Source organism: Balaenoptera acutorostrata, chromosome 3, assembly GCF_949987535.1.
Source record: "Balaenoptera acutorostrata chromosome 3, mBalAcu1.1, whole genome shotgun sequence".
In the NCBI taxonomy this organism is placed as follows: domain Eukaryota; kingdom Metazoa; phylum Chordata; class Mammalia; order Artiodactyla; family Balaenopteridae; genus Balaenoptera; species Balaenoptera acutorostrata.
In genome coordinates this window covers 39,957,907-39,975,213 of record NC_080066.1, presented here as the reverse complement: position 1 = coordinate 39,975,213, position 17,307 = coordinate 39,957,907, and the positions used below count along the sequence as shown (strand labels likewise).

The following is a 17,307-nucleotide window of genomic DNA, read 5'->3' as shown; positions in this document are numbered from 1 at the left end:
AATCTCTGATAGCATCAGAAATCTAAAGAACACATTCCTTTTCAGCAAAGCCCAGGCTTGGACTGAAGCCCCACCTCCCGGTCCCACCAAAGGAAGGCCCCCTCCTCTGCCTGGAGGGCTCCTCTCTGTCCTCAAGCCCCTCCTTCCAGCCCGCCTCCATGGGTAGCCCTGCAGAGTGGGGGACCTGGGTTTTGGGGTCCAACAGACAAAGGTCTAAGCCTGGCTCACTGCTGGGGCTATGTGCCCCCAGGAAAGTTACTTTGCAGCCTGAGCCTCCATCATGAGGTAAGACAGGGATGGTGACACCTGCTTCCCGGGGCGAGCAGGACTCCCCTCCTTCTCTGCTCTGCCTCCTGGCCAGAAGGCTGGGCCCTTCCCTAGTTCAGTCAATACCAGCCATAGATATAACAGGGCACTGGGGACAAGATGGGATGAGGAAGGGTCATCCCACCCATGACCTCTGACCCTCCCCCACCTGCCACTCGGCACAGCTCCGGAGGGAATCCAGTTCTCTGGCTCTTAGGTGTTGGGGTGGATTCAAGAAAAGGAGTCCTGACTTCCTGGCAAAGCGTCTGAGTCCTGAAACAAGGATGGAGACACACACAGAGGGACTCCCAATCTACTCCCGGATTACCTCCCCCCAGCTGCCCTTCTGGGGTCCTTCAATGGCAAAGGAGACAAGAAGCCACCCCATCCCCTCCCATCATTACCTTCCCAGCAGCCCCACCTTGGACCCTTTGCCTGGAAAGCTCAACCCAACTCTTCCTTATCAGACTGCTTCCCCTAGCTTTCTTTTCAGAGGGGGGACACCTCTGCGTAGCCATAAAAAGCCTACGGATTGTGACCCTCCCCGCCTCCCACCGGCTTCCTACAGGGACACACATCCTTGGAACAGAGAACAAGCTGGCTGAGGCTCACCAGCTCCCAGAGACCCGCACTGGGCACCTGGGGCACCATCTCTCCAACCCCTGGCCCACCCGATCCCCTGAAAATCCCCAGGTCCAGCTCCTGAGCTCCTGGACCCACTGCTAGGCTCCCCCCTCCTGTCCCACACACACCCCTACCCCCACCCCTCCGTGCACGTCCAAGGCAGAGGTTCCCTGACAATCTCACTCCCACCCTCCTGGCTGCATCCTTGGGGATGCTGGAATGCTGTGGCCTGCAGGTGGGAGAGGCTGCATTGGGTCCATCCTGTTTCTCCTGCCCTCCCCTCCACCCCACCCTTGGCTGTTTATCTTGTCACCCCAGGCCAGCCGGGCTGAAGGTGGTAAGGGGGTGAACGGTCGAGCCAAGATATGGGTCAAGCTTGTCTCCTGGGCCAGGAGTCAGGGACACCTCCTGAGCTGCACACTCCCCTCAAACTGTTCACTGCAAGAACGCGAGCAGAGTCTCCATTAAGCCAAGAGGGCTGGTGGGCTTTGGAGGGAGCAGGACCGCAATTCCTCCAGGCTTTACAGCCCCATCGCCCTGGGGCCGAGGTGAAGGGAGAGCCGATGCCTGGGAGAGCAGCACCCACGGCAGAATCCAGCCCCTCTTGAGTCTCTGCCCAAATGCCTGCCTCAGACCCCAGCCAGGACTTCAGTGCCAGCCCTTTTCAGCATCCCACCCACTTCAGGGGTCTCCAAGGGGTGGGGACCTTGGGGGGAGACAGGTGAGAGCTACCCCCTGAACACTCCCAGTGCCATCCAAACCCTTCTCTGGATAGCAGAATGGGATGGGGGTCACCTGGCTGAGGTCAGTGGAAGAAAATCTGGACAGGCTCTCTCTCTCTGCCCATGCTTCTAACCCCCATCCCTGCCGAAGAAAAATAACCGGGGCGGGTAGGGGGAAGAGCAGGCCACCACAGGTCTCACTCAGACAGGGCAGAACCAAGCAAATGCTAGTCAGAGTTCAATTTTCCAAATAAACGGATCTGCACGATCGTATAAGAAGACCCATCCCCGAAACACGCAAGCCTTCCCTCCTCCCTTCACCATCCTGACTCGGAATTACTGGAACAGTTATCAAAGCTCAAACAGGAACAGGATCTGTAGGCGCCCAGATGCAGATGAGGGTGGGAAAGGGCCGGGGGGGGGGGGTGTCTCGGAAATGCCCAAAATGGGGTTGGAGAGGGCGGGCGAGAAGGAAAGGAAAGAGGTAGGCGTCCATGACGGTCTCGACATGTCCAAAGTCTCCCTGCGAGCAGCCAACTCCCAACTTGTTTACTTGACAGCGTGTTTTGCTGTTTCCAAAAGGAAACAGTTAAACCTCTGGGCTGGATCGCGAGCAGTCCCTTAACTGTCACCTTCCCTCCCGGTTAAGCGCTGCCGCCGCCACCGCTGTCGCTGCCGGCGCCGCTGCCGGGGAATCGAACCTCGTCTACTTTATTCCACTTGAGCGTGGCCAAACTGTTGCTATTTAGTGGGGGGCAAAGAACCCGATTCGCACCCTCGAAACGAGCCGCAGCGCCTGGGAGCGGGGGCGGGAGCCGGGCCCAGCGTGCCCCAGCCGGCTGGGGTCCTCTCGGGGGAGAGGCACACACACGCATCGCCAGATCACGCCTCGCCAAGGCCGGAGTCACCTGGAATACGCAGCCCGATAGCATCTCCCGAGCCAGAGCGAGCCTGACGCGCGCCCGGCGGGCGGCGGGCGGCGGGCGGCGGGTAGCGGGCAGCAGGCAGCGGCGAGCTGGGGCGGGCGGAGGGCCAGCGAGCCTGACGCGCGCCCTGCGGGTCGGCGGGCGGGCGAGAGGGAGACGCGGAGCGAGGGGAGAGGCGGGTTGGGGAGCGGCCGCCTGACTTACATGGAAGTGATATTCCTTGAGATGTCCGTGATGTTGATGCTGGCATTCCCATTGCTGTTCCCTGAATCCTGCCCTTCCAGGAGGGGGAAGAGATTCCCATCGTCCGGCCGCCGGCAATTGATCTCAGTCTTGCTGCAGACACAATTTGCAGGGCAAGCCAGCACGGAACCCACATAGTCCAGCCAGACGCTTCCCAGCAAGAAAATCCGCCAGAAACTACACTTGGCTGGGCAAAGAGAGACATCCATCTCCGATCGCTGCTTCTAAAAAAGAGGAGGAGGAGAGGAGAGGGGGGTGGGGTGGGGGGAGTGGGGAGAGCTGGGGGGGAAGGAAACAAAGACGGCGAGGGAGGGGGGAAGGGGGAGGGGGGCCTCTGCCTTTGAAACGCCGTGCGATCAGATGCAAAATCCTTCAGCGTCTGAAACCATCGCGGCCGCCGCCGCCGCCGCCGCTGGGTGGGAGCCGCGGGGAGCGCCTAGTGGCGCGGTCTGCCTGGCATGGTGGCCGGCTCTGCGCTCGCCGGTTCGCCGGGTCCGGGGGCTCGGGAAGCGAGCCGCGCTCTCCGACTCCGAGACTTTGCAGGGTTGCAACAGACGGTGGGGAGGCAAAAAAAGAAAAAGGAAAAAAAAATGGAAAAGGAAAATATGGTGCTAAAGTCACCAAGTCCCACCTACTGGGCAGAATTAAAATGGACACACCTGCAAAATACACACACTCACACACACTCACACATCCACACACCCGGCGCCCGGAGGAGGAGGAGGAGGAAGAAGCGGTCTGAGCTGCAGCAGCCGCCGCGAATGGCTCGCTGCGCGCCTGCAGAAATGTACAAGTGCTCCGAGCCTTACGAAACGCACGGGTTATCCGAGCGTCTTCCTCGGTTCCCTCCCTCTCCCCCTCCCTCCCTCCCCTCCCTCCTCGCGGCCTCCTCCCCCCGCCCCCCGCCCCGGCTGGGAGCGGCAAGAGAGCGGAATCTCCCCCCTCCCTCCCTCTCCCACTCCCCTCCCCACACCCCTCTCTCTCTCCCCGCCCGCCCTCTCCCCTCCTCCTTCCCCACCCACCCACCCACCCACCCACTCGCCGGCTCGCGGCTCTCGCCCGCACAGCCACCCGCAGCCGCGCGGCCGTCCGCCCGCCTGCTCCAAGCCTAGCGGCCCGGCGCCCGCTCGCCGCAGCCAAGAGGAAAGCAAGACGGAAGGGAAAAAGTTGCAGTTGGGATTGCGAGGGTCTGGACTGGGGAGGGGGACTTGGAGAGCTGGCGGCGCGACACGGAAAGGCGCTCTCCTTTCCACTTTTTGGCCCTCGCGCTGCCCGGTTTTGCTGCAATCCGGACCGCGAGAGGAAGTGAAATGAACGCGGCCGAGGTGATCGGGGAACGTTCCCGAGCCTGGCTGGGGGGCACTGGCTTGAAGACGGCGATCGGGGGTACGGGAGCACACAGGACCCCCAGAGAGGCACCCAGAGCCGGGGACCGGGGCCGCGGACGCGCGGTCCTCGGTCTAAATGACACTCATTCCCGTAATCCAGAGTCCGGGAGATAGGATCGGCTGGGAGGGGACTGCGGGGCACGGCTGGGTTGGTGCCCCCGCGCCCCTTGCGCCTTCTTGGCGGTGGGTTTTGCGTCCTTGGGCAGACAGGGAGCGGGGAAGGAAGGAACTAGCGCCGAAAGGGCTGCGCTGCAGATCCGAGGTGGCCCCAGGCGAGCTGCGCGTGCGAGAGAAACCGCCGGGGAAATTGAGATGCAAGGGGCATTTTTTGGCAAGCACCAGGCCAGTACCGTCAGAGGCCGGCTTCTCGGGCTCGGCTCTCTCGGGTGCGCTGAGCTGGCTGCCGGGCGAGGGGGCGGGCGGGCTGCTTTCTCCGGATTCGGGGGCGCAGGACCTCCCTCCTTTCCTCCCACACAAGCACTCCTTCCTGGTAGGGGCGCAAAGCAGGTGCAGCCTTCTACGCGAGCTCAGTTTCCGTCGGGAGAAGGGGAAAGTCCCCGCTTTTTGCCTTGGTAGAGATATTTCTTTTTAATAAAACGTCAGAATGCCAAATGTGAGATGTTTGCTGAGAACACGGAAGCATTCGCTGCTGGAAAGGAAAAGAAAGGGTTAGGGAAGTCCGAGAAGGCAGACACACTACAGCATTCACACGCAGAAGAAAGCACAGCTCTCCTCGCCGACTTGGAGGAGGGCAGGCGAGGAAGCGAACACACTGAATTCAACTGCATCCAGTATCTGAAAGGATTCTCCCCCGCCCCCCTGTGGATTCCGATGCAGGTCATGCAACTTGCGGGCAAGATGGGGGAAGGGGTATGCGGGGGGACACTGGCCCGCCCCGGGCGCAATCACAGACTGGCTGGGCGCCTGCGAGTGGCACTGTCGCTGTGAGTAAACTTGGAAGCAAAAAAAAAAAGAAAAGAAGGAAGGAAGGGAGGGAGGGAGGGAGGAAGGAAGGAAGGAAGAAAAGAACGTGTCTGTAAAAGGCAGTTTTCCCGATTCCCCCTTACATTCCACCTTCCCTTGGCCTCAGTGAGACTTTTACCCCCTGTTGCCAGTGTGGCCTTGTTGCCACACTGGCATTTTGCTCTCCCACCAGCAGGAGGGGACAGAGAGTGGAGACCTCCTTAGACTCTCATACCAGTTCCTACTGGCCCAAGGCCATCTCTGATAGCCTTAGTCCACTGCAAGTGCCAATCCGTGATTGGCTCTGGAATATGTTTGAGAATCAGGGAAACTGAGCTGTAGTCAAAGCTGTCACTTGGCCTTTTTCAGGAGGTGGCAGGTGGTGGCAGAGAAACACAGAGAAACTTTCTCAGACCATGTCAGGGGAGACTCCAATAACCAGGGTGAATCTTTTTTAATGCACAGGAGTGAGCATTAAGGGGCTCTGACCCCTGGCAGGTAGTTCCAACCCCTGGCAGGTGTGTGCCCAAGTAAAGACTTCAATACACCATGTGGATTTAGCCCAGCATCAGTTCTCCAGCCTGGAACTAAGATGGTTGTGTCTTAAAGGTGCCCAACACACTTGTTTTGAGAAAGAAATGATTTTTAACACTTCCAGGAGAGAAGGGGAGGCGTCTATAAATCAGAACAAATTTTAAAACTTGTAAAACCCCTTTGGAGATGGTACAAATGCAGCTGTGAAGCAAGGGGCCCTGATGGGACAAGCAGTCTTCCATCCTGACAATAAGATGGGAATTAAGATGGGACATTATGTTATGTTTATGCTAGAGCTCTGGGCCTGAGCAGGAAGTGGCAACTTACAAGGAGTAAGGCCTTTTTTAAAGCAGATGATGGGCCGGGGGTGGCAAGAGCAGAGTTCTGTTTGGGACCACGGGCAAATCACTTCAGCCTCTGGGCCTTAGCGTTCACGTCTGTAAAATGACTAGGTTGGTCCACGCTGCCCAAAGCCTGACCCTCTGACCAGCAGCATCCACATCACCTAGAAGCTTGTTAGAAATGCAGCATCCAAGGCCCCACGCCAGACCTACTAAAACAGAATATCCATTTTAACAAGCTCCCCAGGTGATTCATAAGCACACTACAGTTTGAGAAGTACTGAGATGACTCCCATAGTCGCTTCCAGCTTGAATAGTCTCTGATTCTACATGGACCTGGGTGGGAGGGATCGTTGAGAAAAAAAGAGGTTTCAGGGATGTAGATTCTCAGAATATTATTCAGGGTGACAAAAAGTGGGTGTTTCAGATGCAAGGACCTTGTCAAAAAACAGACCTGTGAAGTTTCACTTCAAGCACAAGGGAAATATCCTGATGCTTCATTAATTCTTAACCTCTGAGAACAGCCAGATCTGGATGAGGGGGCAGGAGAAAGTGTCCAGCGTAGACGCCCTTCTCTTGGTCAGTAGGGGTACAGAACATTTGAGGTGTCTTGTCTGCTTGGCAAGAATGTCCTGGTTGACAAGGAAGAATGGCTGTCACATCATCGTGATTCCCAGTCTCCAGCCGTCACTGGGTCCTGGACAGATCGTGACCCAGCTCAGCATCCTGCCAATCAGGGGATAATCCCTCCCATCTCTTACAGCTAGCATCTTAGAAAGGAGGAAACTTCCCAGTGGATCCCATGCTGATCAATAAGAAGCAGGAATGGGCAGAGTTTTTTGAACAGTAAGTAAAGCTTTAGAAACCTTTTACAGCTGAGCAGTCGCCATCTGATACCAGAGGTATGGAGAAGACAGGAACATTACTAAGATTTGGATGTGGTCGCCCACCAGTCAGGCCAGAATGGGGGCTGCCTTCCAGAGCACAGTGATCCAACCTTCCTGACATCTAGAGAAACTGAACACATCTTATTCCAAAGGGCATATACCAGCTGCGTGAGCACCTGAGATTTCTCCTTGACTATTTGTTTATAAGATATCCCCAAAGCCAAATTTTCTGCCACCTTGAAAAGGCAGAAGGGAGCGGAGACTCAGGAGGCATAGCAAACGAGATGCCGCCTGGGGAATCATCACCTCCCAGTGCCACCCCTGCTGGCCTGCTGCTCACACGTCTACCTTTCTAACCCAGCCACCTCCCCTTTTCCAATGAACCCACACCTCCGCGTCAGTGCCCACGTTATTGGGATGCAGGCCGGACCCCAGACATTTCAGATTTACCTGCCATGCCATACTCCTAAGATGTCAGCCTAAATCCAAGAACCATGCTGCAGAACTTTCTAGTTTGAACAGAAATAGGACCCAACACCTTAACTCTGAGCTGGGAGGGGAACTGCGGTTCTGGGTGGTGACTGGGTGGGGAGTGGGGAGCACAGGAGAAGACAAAGGGAAAACTGAGCCCTGAAGAATTTGCTGTGCTGGCAGGCTTGGACTTGGGTCAAAGAAAGTCCTGTTTCCTGGGTGGCCTTCACTCGAGATGCAAGGGGAAAAGGCACATTTGGAGGCTGAGGAGATGTAATGGTATCCAGAAGGCCCGGAGCCAAGGAGGGAATTTCAACTGTACATGGAGAATGTAATCCCACCCATGAAGAGAGACAGTCAAGCACCAAGGTGGTCCAAGGAAGCAGGAAAATCCAACCACAGGAGGTCCCAGCTCAGGACCCAGATTTAAGTCCCAAGATTTTGGGCACACACCTGCCAGGGGTTGGAACTACCTGCCAGGGGTTAGAGCCCCTTACTGCTCACTCCGGTCCATTAAAAAAGATTTCCCTGAAGGATACCTAGCTTCTCCTCTCCTGCCCTGGTTGGAGTGTCTGGAGGCATTTGGGGGACCAGTGATGCTACCCAGGTGATTCTCCACTTATTCTACTCACCCAGAATGATGGATTCATAGAGTCTCTGGGCTGGAAAGGACTCCTGCCAACGACCTGCAACACCACTGGAGGCAGAAATCCCCTCAACAACATCCCCAAGTATCCAGCCTGTTCCCTCTTGAACACCTTCAGGGACAGGAAGCTCATACCACCCAAGCCCTCCCATTCTGTCCTCAAATAACTTTATTCCTTGAATAGCCTTCAGTTTGAAAGAATGAAGCCAGGCTCCCTGAAGCTTCCACCCTTGTTACTAGTGCTGCCACCTAGAAGCCCAGGGGAAAATCTTGTCTCTTTTCTGCAAGCCAATCAGGAGGCTGCCCACATCCACCTCTTCTCTGAGCAAAATATCCTCAGTTCCTGCCCTGTACCTCAAAAGCACAGTTTTCTGGTCCTTCCCCACTCTGGTCATTCCTGATGCATTCAGGTTTGTCAATAGCCCCTTTAGAGTATGGCTCCAAATCATGCAGGCTATTGGTGCTCTGACCTTGGGGACAAGAGAGTCAGCAGCTCTAATGGGACTAAATAGGGTGTCATGAACTGAATTTACCACCCACTAGCATTTGAGCCTGGGCAAGGCACTTAAGTCTTTGTGTCTTGGTTTCCCCATCTGTAAAATAGTGGTTTAACAGCATCTAACTCACAAGGTTATTGTAAGATCATGCAGTAAAGCACTTTGAGCAGTGCCTGACACACCATAAGTACTTGGTGGGTATTAACTTCATTTTTCCATATTTGAGGTTCCCAGAGGGTTTTGCTGCCGCGGTCAGGAAGCCCCAGCACTGGTTGTCCACTCACAGCCAAAAACACTGCCCCCATAAAGCTCGTCCTGCATGTGTGCAGAGCAGTGTCCCCTGGCAAGTTCCTGCATCGTGCTGGGCTGAGGAGCTCAGCCTTTGCCCATGGATGCTCTCAGCCAGACGCCTAGACCCCAGAGTCATGAATGGCGAGGGTCCAAGTCCCAGGTCCCTGCAGAAGAAGGCGCTGGTCCAAGCTGGGGTACGTCTCCATTGAGAAAGAACCCTTCGGCCCTCCCTGGTTCCCTTGCCAGCCTGTTGCTCCTTCAGGAGTGGGGCGAGGTGGGAGGGGGTGGTGCTGGCTTTGGTCTGCCCTTACTGGGGTAACCCCTGCTGAGTCGCCATTGGCTGGGAGCAGTTGGGCTGGGCTGGGAATTCAGTGTGGCACCCGTCCTGGCACATGGGAGTTCCCAGGGCAGGGCCGCTGCACATCCTGCAGAGAGCAGGGTCCAGAGCAGTCAGAGGGATTCAAGAATAAAATCAAGGTGCCAGGAGTCAGCAGGCATCTAGGGAGCCAGAGAAGCGAGCACCTGAAAGGTGCTCGGAAGAGGCTTCAGGCAGCATCACTGGCAGGGAGGACCGCACTCCCACAACCCCAGGACGCACCCTCACGCCCAACCTTCACCATAGACACAGCCCTCACGTGCCTTCCCGGATAAGCTCTCCACAGTAACTTACATCACACCCCACTCTGCACAATACCCAGCCATTTACCTATTTACTGACCAGAGGGCAGCCAGGGGCCATGACCTTCACTTGGCAGAGGGGTGAGCTGAAATTGACAAGGTGGGAGGCAAAGACATCTGGTGCCTTTCTGATTCCCAAGGGAATGTTCTTCCTGTTATCAGCTTTTACAATGTAAGTTCGTTGAAGACAATAACCTTGCCTGTTTTATTTACTGATTTGCCAGCCCCTGAAACGACACTGAAAACATAATAGATGCTCTGTACATATTTATTAAACAACGCCCTGCACTTTTGAACCACTCACCACATTGTAAATGAAGGTTCGGTGTCTGTTTCCCCAAAATTGTAAGCACCAAGAGAGGGCCAGGACCTACCTCAATGCCAGCTCAGGAGTAGACACCACACATTTTGGGGGTGATTTAATGTACACTTTTGCTGCCCCAAACCCCATGTGTATCCCCAAGAGAAGTTTGAGACAGAAGTGGGTGTTCTGAGCTCACCACCTCCTCTACACCCCAGAGTTACACTTGCGGCTACAGACTTGTCCCTGGTTGGGCAAATAGCAACAGGCTTCTGGGAACAGAAATATGAGTAGCTCCTGTTCTCAGCTCCTAAGTCAGGAGAAGGTTGGCAATAGCAGCTTATAGGGCAATTCCAGACTTCCTGGGCCCTCACCAGGCCCCCCTCACCCAGGCCCAGCAGCCCCATTATTATGGCTTCCGTCCTGCAGAAAGCCAAACACTCCTCCCCAGCTCCAGGGCCCCACTATATCCCATTGTCCTTCTTAACCAATCCAGCCCACTCCTGTTCAGCACCCAGGCTGCTGCTATGCCTTCAACACCTCCCATGGTGCCCTTTTCTCCACCTGCTTCTCACCAAAGCAGCCTATGTCACACCCTCCCCTGGCCTGGCTCAGACTCACAGAACGTTGTCTTTCAAACCCAGCTCTGCACTAATTCGCTCATTTAGTATCAAAAGCCTATTGGGCTGTGTCACCTTGGGCATGTTACTTAACTTCTCTGATCCTCCACTTCCTCCTCTGCAACTTGGGGGCCCAAGGATCCCAAGGATCAAATAAAATGTTACACATGAAAACAGCTCATGAACATTGAACACTGCACAGATGACAGACAAAGGTTCCTGCTAACCAGGCAGAGGACCCCAGGACCTTTGCACACTCCATCAGCGTTTCATACCTGACCCGCCTGCAATTATCAACCAGATGATCTCAGAGAGAGGGAAACACAAGGCAACAGCTTCCATCCACACCACACATTACATTCCCTCTTCAAAGGCGCAGCTAAAGCCTGGGTGTCGGCCCCAGGCAAATCTGAATCAGACCTCAGCTCCGGCACCTGCTAGCTGGAGACCTGGGCATATTACATCGCCTTGCTGAGCCTCATCTTCCCCACCTAAAAAAAATGTACTCTTGGGTATTGTTCATGGATATTTCCCCTGTGATGTAGTTTCAGGAATGCAATCATAAAATGTACGTGAAGCACCTAACCCAGGGGTTGGCATATAGTAGCTATCCTTTCCTTTCTTTTTCTTTCTATTCTCCCTTGGGTGGGGGGGGTGTCCAACCTTTACCAGGTGGTTCAGACCCCATATTAGGGTACTCACAAATTCTGCCCTGCCTGTTGGCTAGAAGCCACCCTGGCTTCTATTTCTTTAAATAAGCTGCTCAGATCTCCAGCAGCTCAGAGGGTTGAAGAGATGACCCCTCAAAGTCCTCAGGACCAGAGAGGAAGAGATTGCCAGCATACCAGGGACTCAAAGCAAAAAATCAGCAAATTGGCTCCAATTTCCTCTGGTGCTGCTGATGACTGGGAATAGCGCACGCACACACACTTAAGTAGGTATCAAGAGCACGTGGAAAACCAAAAAAAAAAAAAAAAAAAAAAATTAGTCTTATTTGCTGAGACACCAGTGTGGGAATTTGGGGGAAGCGTTATGATGGGGGGTGGGGCCTGAGGAGCCAGGCTTGCCTTTGAAACTAAGAGACAGCTCCCTCCCACGGGCTTTCTGCCATGTCCTCCACCCCCTCCCCAGCCCACAGCACCAGCTGCACTGCCTGGGAACCGAGGAAACAAAAGCCCAGCCCAGGGAGTTCCGGGATGGGGGTGGGACACTGAACGAAGGTGACAGGGTCGGGAAGGTGCAACCAGCCCTGGTGCGCCAGGATCGGACCCCCAGAGCTATGGGGTGAGGGTGCGGTGTTGGGGAGGGGGTCCCAGAGACCCAGCCTGGAGGCAGACCTGGGAGACACCATGAGTTCATCCAACGGGTAGAAGCCAGATGACCCTCTAAAGGCGGGGACAATTGGTCTTCCTGTTGGATGCCCTCTTCCTGGTGTCAAGATCTAGAGCCATCCTCAGGACTCCAAGAAAGAGAGCCCAGGAGCCCAACACTGTGGATGGATGGTCGTGACCCTTTCCCAGTGTGCCTGAGGCTGTGCTTCCTCTGCACACAGTGACAGCTCTGCCCTCCGCTCGCCCAGGGCTGGACAACCTTCCCCAGCACGCTGGTCTGAAGGATCCAGCTTCTTCCTGCAGAGTTAATGGCTTTGCTCCGTGCCCCACTGTGTTGACACGTAGCAGGGGCCACCCAGAGGCTGCACCCCCATACTAAAAGGGGAGCTTCACCCTGGACTGTAGCCGGCCACCTCCTATGATCCTGGGGTTCCAGGGATGAAGGTGAGCAGAATGATGCTGGCCGTGAAGATGGTGACGGCTGCAACCGCAACGCGTTGGCTTCTACATGTAACATTTTTCTGCGCTCTTTATAGGCACGGTTTCATTGAATCCTCACAAACCCCATTTTACAGATGAGATAACCAAACTGGAGAGGTTACATCCCTCGTCCAAGGTCACTCAGCTGGTACATGGCATGAGCCAGGTTTTAAACTCTAACCACACACCCACTGCACCGAACCACCGCTTACATTAGACTGGCCCCTGGTGAGGCGGGGAGGAAAGGGGAGGCTGCCCCTCTGCAGGGGAGAGGGCCCACCCTGCCCTTTTGCATCCTGACAGCCCTCTCCTAGTCCTTGTCTTCCCCTAGTAACAGGGAAGAGACAGAGGGAAGGAAGACTCCAGTTGTGATCACTGGGCTGGGCCGGGGCTCAGGCGGCCTTTGTCGGGGGGGGGAGCGGGGGATGATCAGTCTGCCACCTGCCTCATGAGTGGGTTCACCTAATGCCCAACTAACCCCTTCCCAGGAGGAGATCGCTGCCCCAGCTTTCTCCTGGCAAAGGGTAGGGATTCTAGAGGTGGACCCTTTGACACAGAGGCCGCATTGAATGTCTTACCCGAGCGTCTGTAATAAACAAATCAATAATTAAGAGAGGATGCACATTAGCCTTTGAACAGGTTCCAGAGAGAGTTTATTTTTGATCTTCCACGAGGTGAACGAGTGTGTGCTTGAAGGCTGCGGGGAGGCTGTGGGCAGCAAAGGAGAGGGGGGCCAGGAGGGGTGGACAGAGGGGTGGGCGGGAGAGGACGCGCAGGAGCCCCCAGCCCATGGGGGCATCTGTGAGGGCCAGGCTGAGCGCGGGGGAGCCGGGTGGCGGGTGGGCGAACGTTTAGACTGTGCTGGGCACGCACATATATGTGCAGGGGGGGAGGAAGGCGGGGGCCGAGGGGCGTGGCTGGGTGGGTGGGTGGTAAAGGCAGCTGCTGGGCCCGGGCAGATGAGGCTGCTTAATAAGGGGTGCTGGGGGGAATCCTCATTGCCTTGTACCAGACTGGGTTAGAAGCCGTGCTTTTAATCTGTTAGCTCTCAGATAGGAAGATTGCGGAATAGAACATCTTAAATAGCAACCCTCCTTCCTGACTCCCACTTTTTTCTCCCATCAATCCCTGCTGCCTGAGGAAGCCAGTTCACTTTCCCTTCAACTTCTAAGTTCACTGGAAGTTTCTAGTCCTGGGACTATGGGAAGAAGAAAGAAAACATTCAGTCATCTTCTGTCAGGTCGGTTTATCATGAACCCCACCTCCTCCGGCACACATACCCCAAATAATAACCATAATAATAAAGCAGACATTATAATTAGAGAATGCTGACATCTGAAAAAAGGAAACCTTAGATCAACCAGCCTGGTGTTTCTCCAACAAGAACCCCCGAGCCCAGAGGAAAATGAACCCCTCACCACGGGTGGCGGAGGGAAAGGAGGAGTTGGGGGAAGGGCTGCAGCAGGCATGAAACTTCTTTGAAGTCTCACGTTACTTTCAAAATTTGAGCGAGTGTGTTATTCTACAGCCTAGTATGTCTGTGTGTGTTTTGCTGTGAACTAATGTTTTAAAATCTCTCCATGGAATAAAATGAGTGACCCTGGAAGGTACATGTCATGTGTATTACTCCTGGGCCCTCAGAGACCCCTGGGGTTTTGACCCAAAACCCTCTGTGGAAACTTACCACTTTCGGAAGCACATATTTAGTCCAAGCCCCTCCTCCCCCATCCCTGTCATTTTATAGGTAGAATAAATAGGCCCAAGATGACTAAGTTATGTCCCCAAGGCCACAGAGCCAGTTAGGACCAGAGCCAAAGGCTTCTATTAAAGGCATCCATTTTGCCATTCAAACAAGCAAACAAACAAACAAACAACAAAAAACAGATTCTAGGCTAGAGCTCTCAGAACCTCATGTCCCAAATGCAGCTGGCCCCTCCTGGACCACATACCTCTCTTCCCAACCAGATAGCTACCTTTTTAGCACAACAGCATTTTATGACAGATTTTTATGACATCATCTCTCTAAGCATCCTTCTCCAAGGAACGCAAAATTCTCCAATACCACCACACCCGGGACTTACAACAATCTCCCAGAGTTCAGCAGAATACAGCAATTTTTGGTGTTTATTGGGTTCCTATTTATCTCACCTCCTCTGCAAAATGGATTTGCAGGTAAATATGATGACCTCTCCATCGTACAGGTGGGAATAATGTGGGACCGTGACTTTCTCAAGGTCACAAGATAGATTTGGGGCAGTGACGTGGACGGGATCACAGGCACGTATTATACAGTTTAAAGGAGGTCAGGATTTACTCAGCAGCCCTCGCTGAGTGACTGTATCGGCTTCTGCACAGAGGCAGCTACCTTCACTAGCCTGAGCTGTGAGATAGCGGGCTGAGGCAGGGGCTGGGCAGGGGCTGGGCAGGGGCTGGGATTGGTTGGACAAAGGCTCTGAGTGCCTCCTGCTGAGCTCAGGAGCAAAAGCTTCTAAAAATACCAAGCACGTTTCTTGCCGGGGGTGGGGCTGGGGGGTGGGGGATGGGGGGGGTGGTGGCTGATTCAGCTGACCTTTCCTAAGGATAGCCAATTTGCTGACTCCATGCTGGGGGCCAGTGAGCAGAAAGGCCGCCTGTTTCTCTCCAGCTGACTCTTGGGCTGAAGTGGGGCAGGATGGGAATATCCTCTCACTCCCAGGATCCCTCACCTCAGATGGATCCAGTGAGAATGATAAAAGAAGAACCCTGGACCATCCCGAGACTTGACAGAGAGCAAGCCGCAGGCCAGGCAAGATCATGGGAAAGTCAGACTTGGTCTCTGTTCTCATGCAACTCAGGGTCTGCCAGCCCAGCCAAGGAGGACAGCAGATTGTCACCTGTGGTGGGAAGCAAACAGCAGGGGGTATGAAGAAGAGGTTAATTCTGAGTGGGGAGAGCCGTCCTTTCCTTTGTTTTTATTCATTCGTTCATCTGTTCGCTGTACACAGTTCTGTGTACTGAGATCCTTTGCAGCTGCTTTGGGAATAAGATGCTGGTCACCTTGTCTGGTACTGCCCGCTCTCATTTTCCTTATCTGTAAAATGGGCCGGTTGAAACTGGGGGATTTCACAAACTCCTCCCAGCTGGGACAGCCAGCCAGCTGGGTCCTGGCTGAAGTTCAGGGCACTCCTGCCAAGTCCTGAAGTTCTGTGTTATCCCTCTTTATCTTCGCTGAGTCTCTCAGAGCTGGCCTTGCTTCCGGCCCCCTCCCAGCCCCTAGAAGGAGATGCAGCAGGGGCAGCTTCCCTTGTTGGGCTCTCTCTCCCCGAGGCTCCTGGTAGAAGACACTCCCTCTTCCACTTCTGGCAGAGACAGTCCCTGGCAAGCCTATGGGTCTCATCCCGGCAGCCTGGCATTCTGGGGAGAAGGTTCTAGTCTCCACCTGTGTGTAGCTCATGGTTTCTGACCCGGGACTGATGTGGGCCAGACGGGTGGGCCCGACAGGAGGACACATGTGGGAGTCACGGCACATGCCGGCTCGTCCTCACGCAGCTCTGTGGACCCCCTGGGGTCTGGCTCTGGCCTGAACTGACTCCCGAAGCCCTGGCCCGTGGTCCTCCCTGGCTGGTCCTCCGCAGACAGGCCTGGAGCCCCGCTAGGAGAGGACGCCCAGGATGGAAATGAACACTGACAGATCCTGATTTATGGCCTTGTTATCTTGTAAGAGAGACAGGGAGGCAACTGAAAAGGCCAGCAGCATCCCAGGAAGCCCAGTAAGGAGTCCCACACCACCTGGAGCTGCCCACTGCTCCCTGGCCAGAGGGACCTGCCCCCCGAAGGGCCAAGAGCCGGCCTGAACAGGGAGAGAAGCGGGGGGAGGGCAGGTGACCAACGCCCACAGCGCAGGCGGCAGCGGAGTTCCAACCACACAGGGAGCTCGCTCTCCTGATCCGACCTCCACAGGTGAAGAACCGCTTGGAGAGGTTGAGACTGAAGTCGCACTGTGAGGACAGGCACGAGCTTGAGTCGGTCTGACCTCAAGGCCCTGCCTCCTACGTGGCTACGGACAGTGGGATCTAGTGGACAGAGGGATGGGAGCAGGGAGGAGGGTCCCTGCTGTCAGGATAAGGGGAAGAAGGTAAGGCCGAGGATTTAGAAGAGGAGGGGATGCAGGCAGGGTGAAGCTGGAGGAAGAAAGGCAGGAGCAGAGGCGGTGAGGGAGGGTGGTGAGGGCTCAGGACCCCTGCCCACTCCAGGTCGGACTTCCTGCTCCGCGTCTCTCTAGGCGTGGATTCCATTCCATATGGGTCAGATGCAAGGAGAGAACAGGCAACTCCAGCCCCGGGCCCTCTTCATGCTCCCGGCCTGGGAGTGGAGCAGAGCCCTTGGCCAGACCCTCCCTAGGGCCGGGGGTGGGGTTGGGGTCTGGGGGAAGGCTGGTCCAGCTCCTCATTAAAGAATAAAAAGGCAAAGCCAGCACGGGGTGGAAGTGGCAGGGCGGCTGACCTTTTGTCGAGAGATGGCTGGATCTCCAGCTCTCTCCTGCTTTAAAACCTTTTGTGGATCCCCACCGCCTACAGGACTCCAGGCTCCATCGCCCAGCACCCAGCGCTTTCCCGGATCTGGGCCTCCTCTCTTCTCTGCCTTCGGGTCCCCAGACTGCCCAGTCCCCATGCCCAGCTCCCGCTCACTTCCTGCCTCACCTTCCTCACTCGCACTCACCTCTGCCCTTTTGCTCCTGGGGCCCAGCAGCCTCGGCCTGTCAAGATCCTGCCTCGATTTCAAAGCCTTGGACATCCTTAACAAGCCTCCCCAAGTTCTCCTACTAACCTCTCTGCCCCCGTATGTTCAGAGAGTACCGGCTCAGCATCTGTTACAGCATCGATCAGAGCCTTCCCCGCTCCGAGGCAGCCATGCATATTTCTGCCTCCCTCCGGAACCATAGGTGCCTTGAAACCAGGCCTATTGCATTTGCACAGAGCCTGTGTTGATCTAATATGCATTGAACTAAACTAGAAAATTAAACCAGAAAAGAATGTGTCCTATTCTTTCCCTTCTCCCATCTTCTACCCCAGCAGAATC

General features: G+C 55.3%; 1 protein-coding gene across 5 annotated transcripts in view; it reads right to left on the bottom strand.

Moving 5' to 3' along the window:
* The window catches only part of NTRK3 (neurotrophic receptor tyrosine kinase 3), a 378,761-nt gene extending 375,143 nt beyond the window's left edge, over positions 1 to 3,618 (bottom strand). For 4 of the 5 annotated variants that reach the window (XM_057544725.1, XM_057544727.1, XM_057544728.1 and 1 more), the window contains exon 1: positions 2,783 to 3,618. In XM_057544725.1, the coding sequence (XP_057400708.1) occupies positions 2,783 to 3,030 (248 nt within the window). In that variant the 5' untranslated portion in view covers positions 3,031 to 3,618. The remainder of the gene's footprint in view (positions 1 to 2,782) is intronic. The other variant, XM_057544726.1, reaches the window with a different exon arrangement.
* Between the last annotated feature and the right edge of the window lie 13,689 nt (positions 3,619 to 17,307).